The sequence below is a fragment of the Acinonyx jubatus genome, chromosome B3 (assembly GCF_027475565.1).
Source record: "Acinonyx jubatus isolate Ajub_Pintada_27869175 chromosome B3, VMU_Ajub_asm_v1.0, whole genome shotgun sequence".
NCBI classification, from domain to species: Eukaryota; Metazoa; Chordata; class Mammalia; order Carnivora; family Felidae; genus Acinonyx; species Acinonyx jubatus.
The window spans coordinates 4,338,702-4,352,835 of NC_069386.1; the positions used below are offsets into that span (position 1 = coordinate 4,338,702).

The 14,134-nt window shown below is 52.2% G+C and overlaps 1 protein-coding gene across 3 annotated transcripts in view; it reads right to left on the minus strand.

The window, feature by feature from the left end:
• Window positions 1-14,134, minus strand: part of PDE8A (phosphodiesterase 8A) — a 152,716-nt gene that overhangs the window by 15,932 nt on the left and 122,650 nt on the right. For all 3 annotated transcript variants that reach the window (XM_027068164.2, XM_027068163.2, XM_053223500.1), the window contains 8 exons: window positions 12,952-13,022; window positions 12,521-12,685; window positions 10,937-10,985; window positions 10,385-10,520; window positions 8,734-8,932; window positions 5,952-6,169; window positions 4,496-4,628; window positions 2,005-2,172 (listed from right to left, as the gene is read on the minus strand). In XM_027068164.2, the coding sequence (XP_026923965.1) occupies window positions 2,005-2,172; window positions 4,496-4,628; window positions 5,952-6,169; window positions 8,734-8,932; window positions 10,385-10,520; window positions 10,937-10,985; window positions 12,521-12,685; window positions 12,952-13,022 (1,139 nt within the window). The remainder of the gene's footprint in view (window positions 1-2,004; window positions 2,173-4,495; window positions 4,629-5,951; window positions 6,170-8,733; window positions 8,933-10,384; window positions 10,521-10,936; window positions 10,986-12,520; window positions 12,686-12,951; window positions 13,023-14,134) is intronic.

A 14,134-nucleotide genomic window follows, 5' to 3' on the forward strand; every position in this document is an offset into this window, starting at 1 on the left:
TTAATCTATTCTCATTTTTATGAGTCTTTTTTTTTCTTTCTCTTGTTTGGCTTGATTGCTTTCCATTCCTCTGTCCTCCAGGTTGCTGATCTGTTCTTCTGCTTCCTCTGTTTACTCTATCTAGTGTATTTTTAATTTCGGTTATTGAGTTACCTCCGATTGGTTGTTTTCTATTTCTTTGTTGAGGGTCTCCCCGAGGTCCTCCACTCTCAAGTCCAGTGAGCGTCTTTATTCCCGCTACTTTGAATTCTCTATCAGGCAGAGTATCTGTGTGACATCTCTTGCTGTGATTTTGTCCTGTTCTTTCATTTGGGACACGCTCCTGTCTTGTGTTGTCTAGCTCTCTGTGTTTGGAAATTCAGCTACGCCTCCTGCTCTCAAAAGGAGTGGCCTCATGAAGACGAGGTCCTGTGGTGCCTGTCCCCCGGGACCTGGCGCCAGAGGGTGTCTCCTGTGTGTATGTGGCTATGCCGCATTTGCCACCAGTCCAGTCATCTGCAATGGCTCTCTGCCTGTTGTGGGCAGGGTCCGGTCCCCGTGTTGTTGGTGGGCCTGTCTGGAGTTGCCTCAGACTCGAGTTGGGTCAGACCACTGCTGGGGCCACGGTTGAACAGGCATGTGTGGTTTTTTCCTCCTCCCCCTGGGGCAGGAGTCCCTTTGAGGGAGTCACTTGGAGGCGGTGCTGCCCCCCGTCCAGGCTGCTTGCACACTGCCACGTTCACGGTGCCGCTCTCGATGGGCTCCCGCTGAAGGCGAGTTGTTGGGGGCGGGGGCAGGTGTGCAGAACACAGAGGCCAGGTGCACGGTGTCAGCAAGGTTTGTGCCTGGTCTGCTGTAGGAGGGGACCTGGAGCCACTCTGGAAAACCAGTGAGGCTGGGTTGGAGGGGGTGCATCTGCAGCACGCAGGGTTGGGGGGTGGAGAGTGTTCCCACCGAGCTGGTTCTCACCGGCGTCTGGTGTATCTAGGCTGAGGGGCAGGGCAAGAAAATGGTGCCCACCAGCTCTTTTGTTTTCGGAGTTTTCCAAAGACCCCTGACCGTCCAGCACGGGTTCTGAGACTAGTAAACAAACCCCAGGCACTCTTCAAACTGCTGTGTCTATGCTGGACCTCAACGGGGCTGTTTCTTTCACTGTTTCTGTCAGGTCAGGGGTTCAGTTTCTGATGGCGGTCTGCCCGTCTCAGAGCCAGGACTTGAGAAGTGAAACCTCTGGTTTCAAAGCCAAATGTCAGGGGGACTCGTCTTCTCGCCCTGGGTCTCCCCCTCTCCGTGCCCGCGGTGTCCCTCCCTCGTGCAGGTCAGCGTGGCTCCTCACAGTGTCTCTGCCCTTCCTGTCCCCTTGGATGTGGCCCCTTCTCTACATTCAGTTGTGGAGAGTCTCTTCTGCCAGTGCTCGGGTCATTTTCTGGGTCCTTGACCCTGCTGTGGGTGTTGGACGAGGTGGGCCCAGGGTCCTCCTACTCCCCCGTCTTCCCCAGAAATCCCTCTTCTCTCACCTTCATGGTTTCCGACACGGAGTCAGAAGGAGTGAGCATCACTGGTCTCTTACACGAAATGGGCCATTTTTCTCTGGCTGACTTCAAAGGCTTGGAGCCGCTTGACTGTGGGCTTGGATTAAGGTTTGTGTTTCTTGAATCTATGTGTATATGCTTTCAGTAAACTTGCTAAACCTTTAGCCATTGTATTTTCCAATTTCTTTTTCCTGCCCCACAAGGATTTTTCCTACACAGACAGAACACGAGGGGCAGACAATGGTGTAAAATGCTGTTAGGAGAAAACTTAACACCGGAATCTACATCCAGTGGAGATATTCTGCAAGAAAGGCAGCCAATACATTTTCAGATGAGGGAAAACTAATCAAATCCCTTAGCAGTGAGCCTATAATACAAGAAGTGTTCTTCAAGGACAGAATTTCACTTAGAACTCTACGTCCTAGTTTTAATCCCCCGATCTCTAATGGTCTGTGTTTCTCTCTCTCAAGGAAGTGAAGAGGCTGCATCTCACCTGAGAAAAATATTCTTCTGATATGCGTGCGGCCCACTCGATGCACTGCTCCAGCGGTCGGCAGGGATTGGACACGTCCGCACACTTGATGAGCATCCGTTTAATCAGAGTCCGGTTCTCTGGAGTCCGGAGCATAGTGTTTATGGCTTCTTCGTCTTTATTCGTTTCCTAAAACACAAGTGAGATTCAGAGCAATCCAAGTGGGCTCCCTGGGGCCAAGCTGTGTCTCACAGATGGGGCCCCACGGTATGCCCGGGCCTGTCCGTGACGGCTTCACAGAACAGTGCTGAGGACACCCTGAGCGTGGAGGTCAGCCCCTCCCTTGACAGAAAGGGAAAGCAAGGTCCAGTGAGATCCGAGCGGGACCCGAGAGTAGAAGGTAGCGCTGGAGGTCAGTCTTTGTGCCCTTCCCTTTCTTGGCTCTTTTCTTCTTCCCATTCTAGGTATTTCTCACAGTTGCTGTTTCTTTGTTCTAGTTCTACTGCTCTCCCTTGGGACATGAGTGGTATCTTTTATCACACCTACCGAAAAAGAACGCGAACTCTAAACATAACGGTTTCTCTGCCCTTTCACCAAAAGGAATCTTGTGGGGCACCAGGCTCCCTGCTTCGTACAACCCAGCCCCTACCCCAGTCCCATGGCAGGTGTAATCTTGGGAATTAGCCATCAGTGCACCAAGATGGTGTCAGATAGAACAGTTACTCTCTTTTGATGTGCACTCATGAAAAGATCTGGGGTAGGCACGAAAAGCAGTATTACTTTATAGACGAGGGCACCGGGACCCAGAGAGGTGAAGAGATTTGTCCGCGGCTATCCAGCTGAGCCAGGATAAGAACTGAAGGTAGAACTTTAGTCCTGGGCTCTGTCTGTTCGAGGTGCTACATGCCATCTGGTCTGCTATGGATTCTGAACCGTTGGTATAATGGGCCCCGGCTGGAAGAGGGAGGACCGGGGCAAAGAGCACGGTCAGAGACAAGCCAGTCTCCTCATGCTTTCCGAAGGCGTCGATCATGTGATTTCCACGAGTAATCACAGTAGTCGAAAAAGGCCTGATGGTCTCATCGCGGTGAGGACAGACATGCCATCAAGATGGGCGCGTGCCCGCCCAGAGCTTGGGCTGCCTCCTCCCCTGTACAGCTGCCAGAGTGGACACCACCAAGGCTGCCTCGACAGGTCTCCTTGCCCCGTGTCCCAAGGGCTTTGTGCTGGCTCCTCTCTTCAGCTGTGTGACTACATTTGGTCCCGCCAGCTGTACAGTATTTGCTCTAGTATTACTCTGTCCCTGCTCTGGCTCACTAGATGGACTTCTCATCTCTCGGAAATAACCCCAAGTACGGACAGAGGAGAAACGCGACTTTCGAGTGGAACAGAACACTCAGCTAAGTCTCGGAACTGCCCAGACTCTCTGGAGGAAACGAGTCTGTGGCCGAAGTCAGCCAGGGGCAGTGGCTCAGGTGACACACTATCCAGGACAGGTGGAGCCACTAAAAAAGGTTGGTGCGGGTGCCCCTGCGCTGGAGTCCCTGGAAGGGAAGTCAGAAGCAGGCTGACGAACTGGGAGAACAGGAGAGGAGGAAGGGAGCAGAGTTGTCATTGGTTTCAGAGGGGGTCACACAGGAACAGGGGTGAAGGGTAATGAGTTAGAAAGCCAAAAGCCATGGTCAGAGGACTTGCAGAGGTGAAGTGGGGTTAGAACTCAAGGAACGGTGATCCTGGCCTCCTGGGACACCATCCTGAGCACGGAGAAGGCTCTGAGGATGGTGACAGGAGCGGGCAAGGAAGGCAGCGGAGGAGTCAGTGAGCCAGTGCCAAGATGTTCAGTGTGTGGAGCAGGTAGAAGGGCGTCGAAGGAAGAGGGTTCGTGAAAGTAGACACGATAGATGCTGATCTCAGGCTGAATCTAGTAGAATAGGTCCCATTAAGTGCCTACCTTGTCCCCTGCCCCTTAGTCCTATGTCTCGAGATTATGCCCATTGTACAGCCCGGGAAGGCGAAGAAGAACTTGGATGGGGACCCAGATCTGTCTGCTTCCGTAGCTGTGGTCCCCTGCCTGGCCAGAGGCTTAGTGTCGTCCTTGCCAGGCAGTTGTTGTGGCAACTCCAGGCCTCAAATCCAGAAATGGGGGGGGGGGGGGCAACAATGTCACCCTTAGGACCAAAATACAGGGTCCTTCTCAGCCTCTACTGTCCTGTGACCGAGACCAACAGACCCCAGGATGCCCAAGGAGTGGGGAAGGGGATGCGTGTGAGAAAGGGCACAGGAATGGTCCACCCACCTAATGTTGGCTTCAGAGTTTCCGCATCTCTTTTTGGAGGTCTTTTTTCCTGCCAAGTTTTTACGTAATTTTCCAACCAATAGATATTAAACCCAGTGAACCTGCTAGGGGAGCCCCTGCACGGCTCCCTGCCTCTTACCCCAGTTCCCCACAGCACACAGGGGTAAGGGCCCCCGGTCCCCCATCCAGGTTCTCCTTGCAGTCGGTTTCCCTTACCTCGTTTTCTTCTAGTGCCGCCAGGGGCTTGTTGATGCTGTTGACAAATTTGTTGACGTGCTCGAAGTGTTTTGTCATTTCCGTGGCCAAGACCATATCGATAATACCCTGGCGCAGCGTCCGATAGTCATTCCTGTTTCAGACAACAAATGAGAGGGCGCTACGCATTACTCATCCGGACCAGACAGGCACTCCTGATACGGCTGTGATCTGGAACTGTGTCCATGGCAGCTAAAATGCTCGTGTCCCTGGAAGTCGCAGGGCACACGTTGGAACGAGATCGTTAGTGAGGGAAAACTGAAGTGACAATCAAGGAGCTTATGGGCAAGGCCTTACAGGCCAAGCGCTCACCATTCTGTAGTGCAGGGCTCGTAGCTCCGGGAAGAAGAGAACATGGAAGGGGCTTACAAAGGCAGAGATCTGTGGCTACGAAGAATGTATCCCCCTCCAGAGGAACCTTGAGATCCACCAATTTCAGTGCCCAGACACTTAGAGGGGAGGTCTGACAGCTGAGCAACTCACTCCAGCCCTGGTTTTTATCTCTGGTTCACCTCTTTCCTCCACTCACCCCATTCCTTTCCCTGGACACAACCCAAGTTATCAGGTCTTGCATATTTTTCCAGAGATAGCTGATGTATGTACCAGCAACGATGAATAAAACCTACTGAAATTCTAGAACATGGCAAAAGGGAGTTGTGTAAAATCTGGAATCTCCTTTTTAAAAAATCTCCTATAAAACATTCTTTAAAAATCCAAGTTAAAAAGTACAGGTCCCTCCCCTGTACCAGGCCCCACGCTAGGCACCGAGGGTCCAGCGATGGACAAAAGGCACTGAACACCGTGATCTTACGGAGCTTAAGAAGCAAATGAGACATTAGACAAGTAATGAAAAATGATTTAAACACGTGATGAGTGCTGTGAAGGAACTTCGCACTGAGTAATCACACATGAACTGAGGAGTCACGCGTGAACACCGACAAGGGTGAGAGGATTCTGGGCACAGGAGGGCAGAGTGGAGTGTTTGGAGCAGAGATGGAAGAGGACGGCTTCTCCGAGTCTCGGAGTCTCTAAAAGCTCAAGATGTCAGCACTATCCTTGCCATCTTGAGATGACATCTTTGATGTCAGACACAAAACTGCTGAGCCTTGAAAGCCTCGTGCTGAGAGAAAGCCACCAGCCACAAAAGACCACGTCCTGGGTGCACTATTTGTTATGAGTTGTGCAGAACTGGAGGCAGAACGTGCATCAGTGGGGTTGCCTGGGGCTGGGGGACTTGGGAGAGGGGGTGGAAAGTGACTGCCAGTGAGTTTGAGCTTCTTCCTGGGGGGTGATGGCCATGCGACCCTGACTACACAGACCACTCTTGTATGCTTTAGATGGGTGAACTCTGTAGTATGTGACGCGCATCTCAAAGTTGCTAGAGGGACCAACACGCTCCCTGACCCCGTGCTCTCACCTCTCCATGTTTTTGAAGATATTGCATTTGTCATCGCGGGTGGTCAGCTGGAAGGCCAGGGCCGCGTGGTGGCTCTCCAGCACGGCAGTGTCGTTGTACAGGATGGCCAGCTCGCTGCCGGCATTGCACAGGAAGGAGTTGGTCCTCCCGGGGTGGTCCACGTCGTGGATGGTGGCTGCAATGAGGGCAGCGACCTCGTCAACCGGATCTAACGTTTGCTGCAAACAAGAGATCTTTTCAAAACGGGGCATGGTGCAGAAAGCAGGGAAGCCTTCCGTAGAGTCTTCTTTCTGCCCCACTACTTTCAGGTAAAAAGGTGCCAGATTTCCGAGAAAAGCGTGTTGTTGGGCACATCCTGTTTTCTTAGCTCTACTCAGAAACCGTTTCATGTTCATACTTGTTCCTTAGGGCACACGATCTGATTCTCGGTCTCGCACAAGCTCAGGACTTACCAAAATACGAGGTGTCCTCGACACAGGAGTCACCTCCTCAGCCAGTCTGTCTCTCGACCCATCACAAAAAATGTCTGAGACACTGACTTGAACCAACAGCAACCAGTATTACTACCTGAGAGAAACAGCTTACGATGTGCGTCACTCACATTAAGGGGCTGGTCTAGCGTGTCCCCCCCGCTTTTGGTGCGATCTCTGTCGGGCTGATGTCAGGATTTGGTGAGGTTGGTACAATAATCTGGAGGTTTTCCCTCATTTTCAAGTCTCTGAAAAGGTTGACGCAACACAGAAAAAGTCCTCGAAGGGACAAAGACCTCACGTGACCGTCTTGAGTCGGGAGCCCGATTTGGAAGAATTCGATTGGTAAATTCAGTACTTCTTCCATGGTGCTGACCTCCTGGCTTCCTACTTCTAGGATCTGATTTAAAACCTTTCCTCTTTAAGGCTTTCAAGTTAGCGTGGAAGTGTCTGGCACTTTCTGCATTTCTCGATTTGTTTGGCTAGAATTTAATTTTCTTGGTTGTTTCAAAAAACCATTTTGGATTGTCATCTGGCCCTTCTCATTCTGTAGGCCTTAACTGATTTAAAGTATTTTCTCATCTGTAGTGGCTGACATTTTTAAATCTAACCTTTAGTTATTAAATTGTTTTGTTCTGCAAAGGTTAGAAAATATATGAAATTCTGACGTTTGTTAAGACATCCACTACGTCCTGGTAGCAGCTCATTTTTGGAAATATTCTAGAGACACTTGAAAGGAAGGTGCATGTCTAACCAGTCTTGAAAATTTATTTCAATTGAAATTCAATACTTTTAACTTTAAGTGGGTGAATTATATATGGATTATATCTTAATCAATGCTATTTATAATGAACTGAGCTTTCTAAATATGTATTTGCATGTTATCTATAGAGTAGTTCAAAGGCAGTAAGTCAAAGCAAAAATTAGGCTATCTTTATACACCGAACCACACACAGACACCCCTCTCCGCCACCCTGGCCTTTGTTTTCATACTTTTATATAAAACGGTCCTCTCTCTAAACTCTTAATTCTGCCTATAGTCTTGGTCTGATGTCGCTGTCCTCTCTCACACGAGTCCCCTGTCATGGAGAACAACATGGGACTGGCAGGCACCTGCCCTCGCTCTGCCCGCCAGCCTGCCATGCCCCAGTCCCCACGCGGCCATCCCCGGGTACCAGGACACCTGGACAGGAGGCTATACCGTATCACCCCTCAAATAGCCCAATTCTTAGAGCAGAAGGATCAAACCACTTTTTTTTTTTTCCTAGGTTCTGCTAAAAGTGAAATAAATGGCAAGGCCACGGGAAGTCCCTGGACCCTCTGGGCCGTGCTATGACGGACACTGAAGGAAAGAACACAAAATGTGATGAATCAGCTCATGTCTAGTTGCTGCTTAGACAGTCTCCCTAATGAAGTGATTTCCAACATGAAAAGCTTTCTCAGGAAGCTTGGTTTGAGAGTGGCCAGTGAGTCACGTTCCTCGAGTGGAACCTTCCCCCCGCCCCTGCTCTCTGGGCTACAGTCTTCTCACCCCCCTCCCCCCTGCTGCCTCGAAACTAGAGCTAAATAAAGCCGCTGGCCTGGGCCCAGGCAGACTGAGCCAGCTGCGACTGGCCACCAGCAGGTGCCAGTGGCCACTGCGGAGACTCAGCTGAGCAGGACGGGCCCTGGGGATACGAAAGGAACTTGCCAGCCACATGGAGTGGACGGACCGGTAAGATCAGGAATGTGCCCAAGAGGAGCGGGCACATGGAAGAGGGCATCTAAGTCAGTACTGGGGATGGAGGGTGGTCTAGGCAAGACTTCCTGGAGGAACAAAGGCTGGTGTGGATCCCTGAAGGACAGGTGGGGGACACGCGGGACCAACAAAGGGAACAGCATGTTGAGGGCAGGTGTGTCAGAAAGTACGGTGGTTCAGCGTGTCTCACACGTGGCCCGTGTGTCAGGAAGCTGTGAACATCATACTGTGGGGTTTTACAGTATGTGGGAGGCGGGTGGGAGGCCACTCCCGGGAACAACACGGTCAGATGTGCTGTCTGGGAAAGCCCGCGCTGGTAGCCGTGCGAGGGAGCCACGGGAGGCAGGGGCTCGGGAGCTCTCGCCGGGCGCCGCGTAGACAAGAAAGGACGGGCCCTCGCTAGGAGGGCAGCAGGGTATTATGAGGCATCCTGAATGAACATATCGAATCCACAGAGCTTCCCGGCCGGGCGGCGTGCAGGCGAGGACCGCTCCAGCAGTCATCCTGCACGGCAACTTGGCCGAGGCGGCGCACCGTCCCGTGGCCCTGCCCGCTGAGCACAAACACAGCTCACCTTTATCCTCTCTTTGCAGAGGAAATAGGCAGTGGCATGAAGCACGTCGGCAGAGTGTGTGGAATTGTGGTAGGGGTTACAAGAATGGTAATTGGCTTCAATAATTTGCAGCCACGATCTCAGCGTCGCCTCAGAGCAGTTCAAGAATTCACAGATTCCAAAGCGCGCAAACATTTTGAGACCAAGATAGATCAAAGGCCTACAGAGAAAAACGTCCACAGCATTAAAACAAAGAAACAGGCAAAGCGTGTGGAGCCCCAAAGAGGCTCAGACCCGACCGGCCGACCCGAGCCCGGCTTCAGCGAGCGTGCGGGGCAGGGAGGCTGCCCGAGCAGCGTCCGCGTCTCCGGGGCCCCTGCGGCTGACACCAACTTTGGCTGGAGCTCTGGGTCAGGGCTCCCCACTGGCTGGGGCCAGCTTTGCCGGCCCTGCCCTTCCGCCTTCGGTGACTCCTACTTGCACCAGTAGATTCCTCAAAATCCACGTGATGCCAGGCTTGAACCCTGTCCTCGCCTTTGGACTTGCTAGACCTGTGTTATTGGCCAGATGTCCTGTCTAGAAGCAAAGAACACTTCTTGAAGGCTGCCTGTGGCCCAGATACTGTCACTTGTCACGTAACAGCCTCAACAATCTGAAGGTGGGTGCCGCAGCAGGAGGCGGTTTCTCCTGAGAAGGTGACCAACTGGCCACCGATTCAGGCCCTTCCTTGAGAAGTTACCTCAATCCAGCATCTGGCCTTGGGCTTGGAAGGGCAAGAAATGGCTCTGCTGAGGTGGCATCTGGAGGTCACCACACTCCCAGGGCTTGAACCGGCCCACCTTGGCCTGATTCACATGAATGCAGCGTCACTAGCACGTAAGCCAGGTGCTCAAAGATTCGTTTGCTAGAGTATTCTTTCTATGGCCCCTGCCCATGTGGGGTGCATGGGAAGAGAATGTAGTGGAAGGCTGACTCCTGGTGGGCATGATCGGAGGGTAGAGGCCGTGTGAGGACAGTTCACCCAGACTGGAGGGGACCTGAGGAGTTAGCCATCCCATGGGCCCACAGAATACACGCAGGTCCCTCCGGCCTCACCCCCGCAAAGCGCAGCCTTGGCTGGAAATGCAGACGGCCCTTCCCAGGGTGCCCAGTCAGCCACAGTGCTCTAGCCAACTCTGTGCTTCCCTCAAGGGCCGAAACTCAAGGTAAAATCCCAGTGCTGTCCCCACTCTGTGTGAGCGTGCCCAGATCAGGACGACTAGAGTTCAGGGGGTCCCCATGCCTGACACCAACATGGCGACCACGATGTGGGGACAATTCTTGGAGAATGTGTGTTTCTAATTCTTAGTTCTAGGTTCTGAGTGGGGCTCTTGCTGCTCCCTCAACGTACCACCACCTACAGAAGGCACGTCCGTATTTTCCAGGAAAAACCCCTGCCACTCAGAGACGTTACGTCCCTTGTTCAACTTCACATGGGCCACGAGTGGGCGGTCTCTGCGGGAGTTGTGACGAGTCGGCCCTCCCTGACCCCTCTGGGGCCCTGGTCCTCCCCTGGGGCCCCCCCTCCCTGACCAGGACCTGCCTCTGGCAGAACCCCCGCTCCTTGGAGGGCTTTGTCCACAGATGCCCTCGGGACCGGGCTGTCTGCCTGCGGGGCTCCCCGTGGACGCACCTTTTATGTGTGGCGGCCTCCAGTTCAAAAATATCAAAGTCCCAGTACTCTTCATTTTCCATAGCCCGAGCTATCCGGGGAGGGACGTCGTGAAGGGAGATGGGGGTGACAACACTGCCGGGCACCTGCTGCAGGCCTGCAAAGCGATGTGATTTGGGGAACAAGATTAGCAGGCTTTTCCATGTTAACTGCTCCGTAGCGGGGACAGTGCTGCTTCCAGGGACAGCTGCTGTGTGTCGGATGTTTTATGACCGACCACGAAACGTCTTACTGCTGACAAAGATCAACGGAGCAGTGCCTGAGTGGCTCAGTCGGTTAAACCTCCGACTCTTGGTTTTGGCTCGGGTCACGATCTCACGGTTTGTGAGATCGAGCCCATGTCGGGCTCTGTGCTGACAGCTCGGAGCCTGCTTGGGATTCTCTTTCCCTGCCCCTCCCCCTGCTTGCACGTGCTCTCTCAAAATAAATTAACAAAAAAAAAATTTATTTTCATCATTTAAGTGCTACTACAATATTAACAGTGATCCAGAAGATTAAAAAGTTAAAACTTACTTTTTGTTGAAAGAACATATTCATTCCCCGATAGTCTTCGCAAACCATCCTGATAAAAATCAAGGAGACAAGAAAAAGATAAGTCACAACTATTCTTTACTTCTTTTTTTAAAATTTTTTAAAAACAATTTTATTTATTTTTGAGAGAGACTGAGTACGAGCAGGGGAGGGGCAGAGAGAGAGGGAGACACCGAATCTGAAGCAGGCTCCAGGCTCTGAGGGTCAGCACAGAGCCCGACGTGGGGCTCGAACCCACGAACCAGGAGATCATGACCTGAGCCGAAGTCAGATGCTTAACTGACTGAGCCACCCAGGCGCCCCAACTATTCTTTATTTCTTGAAAACGCTGGGAGGGACAGTCGGTCCCAGAGGACAGCTGAGGGCAGCCTCCCCAGCAATGCACCCAAGGCTCCGGCGCCCCTGGGGTCAACCACTGAACGCGGTCACCTAACACAGAGCAGGAGGCCTGATGCTGGGAAAACTGGCTGAACTCAGGGGCAGCAGGGAGGTGATCTTGCACCAGGCCCCAGAGCCCAGCATTCCCGTGGGCCCTCAGCACTGGTTCGGTTTCTCAGGGACAGCTGGCCTCTGCCCTCAAGACTTCCCCACCATTTTCTTGCCACCCTCCTCACTGCCAATGGACACCAGGATTCCTTCAGAACACTGGATTGTTCCGGGCCCTCTACGCACCCTCACTCCACCCGGCTGCCTCTTGCACTGAGAGCCCTCCCACCTTCCCTCGCTTCCCCCCTCACCCTGGGACACTATCCCACCCCCGTGGTTTCCACCTCCCGCCTACGGGTGCTAGAGCCTGTGCCTCAGACAGGCAAGGCCAGGGTTAGACACTACTGTCACCGGGAACCACTCTCGATTACTGCCTTCACATTACTGCCTAAAACCTTGTTTTTAAGAAATCCAGAGAACTTCAGAAAGCAGGCGTTGGCAGGGGGAATTGCTGTTGTTTTTATGTTTGGTGGCAGTGAGGTGGTGAATTTTACTTCTGACCGAGACAAAAGGTGACAGAGATGGAATGTTTTCCAGAGAGCTTTTCTTCCCTTGCGAGACCTCTCTGCTAGAGGGGCTAGAGAAGGTATCCAGGGCCGCCGGGGCCCACGGTGCAAAGCCGTCACATCTGTGTAGGATGTTTGGGAAGGAAACTGAGCCCCGTGCCCCGGTGCCTCTTTGAACATATGGAGTCTTTCTGTTTTGTAATTGGTATGAAACACTTTATATGTATATTTTTTTCCTGCCCCAGTTTTCAAAATATGTGAAACAATTTTTATGTTTTATTTCCTATTTTTCTCATAGAACTCCTAAGCAAAAATGGAGAACCCAGCCCAGCAGACTCTCTAGAATATGCTCCTGTCTCCTCTGCTTCAAGCTGTGGTCTCCCTTGGTGGCCGGCAGTAGGTGGGAGACGGCTCTGGCCAGAGTGCCGTCGAGCCCGGGTGATGGCGGGGCTCAGGCCACGACGGCCCCTTACACGCACTGAGCTCCATGTGGCCTAGCCCATAAACACGTCATCTCTGGGAAAACAGACAAAAACAGCAGGCTCTAGCCAGCTGCCGGGGCAAATACACTTACAGACATTAAGCCTCCAACAAGGTCATTGGCATGAGGATCATTGTCCTTAGCACCGAACTGTGGCGAATACAATTCAGTGGTTCTCAGAATCTCCAGCACACGGTCTAAGGCTTCTGTCACAGGCATGGGGCTGCTTTCCTGGGCGGCGTTGATAATGTTGATTACCTACAGCATGGAAAGAAGACGTGAGTTTCATAACCTCACGGACGGTGGGAGAGCAATGTGGAGAGGCAGGCTGGCGTGTCGCTGGGCGCTAACTCAAGACCAACTACAACGTTCATGTTGCACGTCCTCTCTTTAGAGGAGGCAGCTCCATGCGACCACCGGAGCATTATTATCGGTGCGGGTCGCTTTCCTCTCTCTAGAAACAGTCAACCTGGAGAACAAGGACTCCTGTGCATGCCGCGTGGAGACAGCGCACGCTGCTTCACCTTGGTGATGGGTGCCTCGATCGTCATGGAATGTATCCGGGCCATGGAGGAGTGCCGTCTCTGGCTGCTGCCTGTGGAGAGACCACGAGATGCAGAGCTCAGGGGATGTACAGCCCCAGGTACCTGCTGACAAGCCCCGGGCTCTGTGCTCTTCCTCGCTCCCCACCCCCCAAGTCCCCATGTGCTCAGATGCGTGACGAAGCGATCGGATGAGAACTATGTGGTCACCTGGCTTCCACCCAGTCCCGATGAGCCTGGGGTTCTTCCAGAACCAGCTCTGCTCCCTTCAGTCCTAGGCACTAGGATGCACGTGCCCCCCCCACCAACCCCCAGCCTGAACTTCTGATGTCACAGGCCGGAGGAAAAACAGAGGAAACAATCTAGCAAGTCAAGGCCAAACAGCCTCTTTTGTGTTTATAACAATCAAGCTTTTAATATTCAGCTTGCCACGATCCAGGAGCAAAAATGTTCTGGAAGACAATGCCACACAGGCTCTTTGTTTCATATATGGCAGGAGCGATTAATACAATTCACCATTAATCAAAATACATGACTGTTTGGTTAAATTTCTCAAGGCACCTTTTGGCATTTTCCACTGTGATGCTTAGTCTAGACCAACTAGGTACATACCATAAATGAGGCAGCAACTCTCAGGTTCTGTCTGAAGTTTGTGGATTTTTTGTTTCTACTGTCAAGATATGGTTCCTTTGGGGTAAAGGGAAGGCTGGGCAGTGTACAGACAGGAAAAAAATGGACACACAGAGTTCTGTGTGTCTCCCTTGAAAGCCCCACTGTCAGGCCAAATGCTGTTTACGAAAGACCTTCAGGGACGACAGACTGTTCCAAAGCGTGATAGGTGAGCCTCGTTTTACCAAATTGAGGTCTAAGGAGAAACACTGCCAGATGAACCAACTCAGGGGCTCTTAAATGCTTTTAATTTGGGGGACCCACAACACTCCTTAAATCCAATGTTGGTGACCAGCATATGGTTGCCAGCTTTCCATTCTACCCAATAAGGTCATTAAACCAAAAAGAATGACCACTGTTTTATCACTACATCATAAAAGGACCTGTTCTCATTTAAAAATGTAATGAAAGCGGGGGGGGGGCGCCTGGGTGGCTCAGTCAGTTACACGTCCGACTTTAGCTCAGGTCATGATCTTATGGTTTACAGATTCAAGCA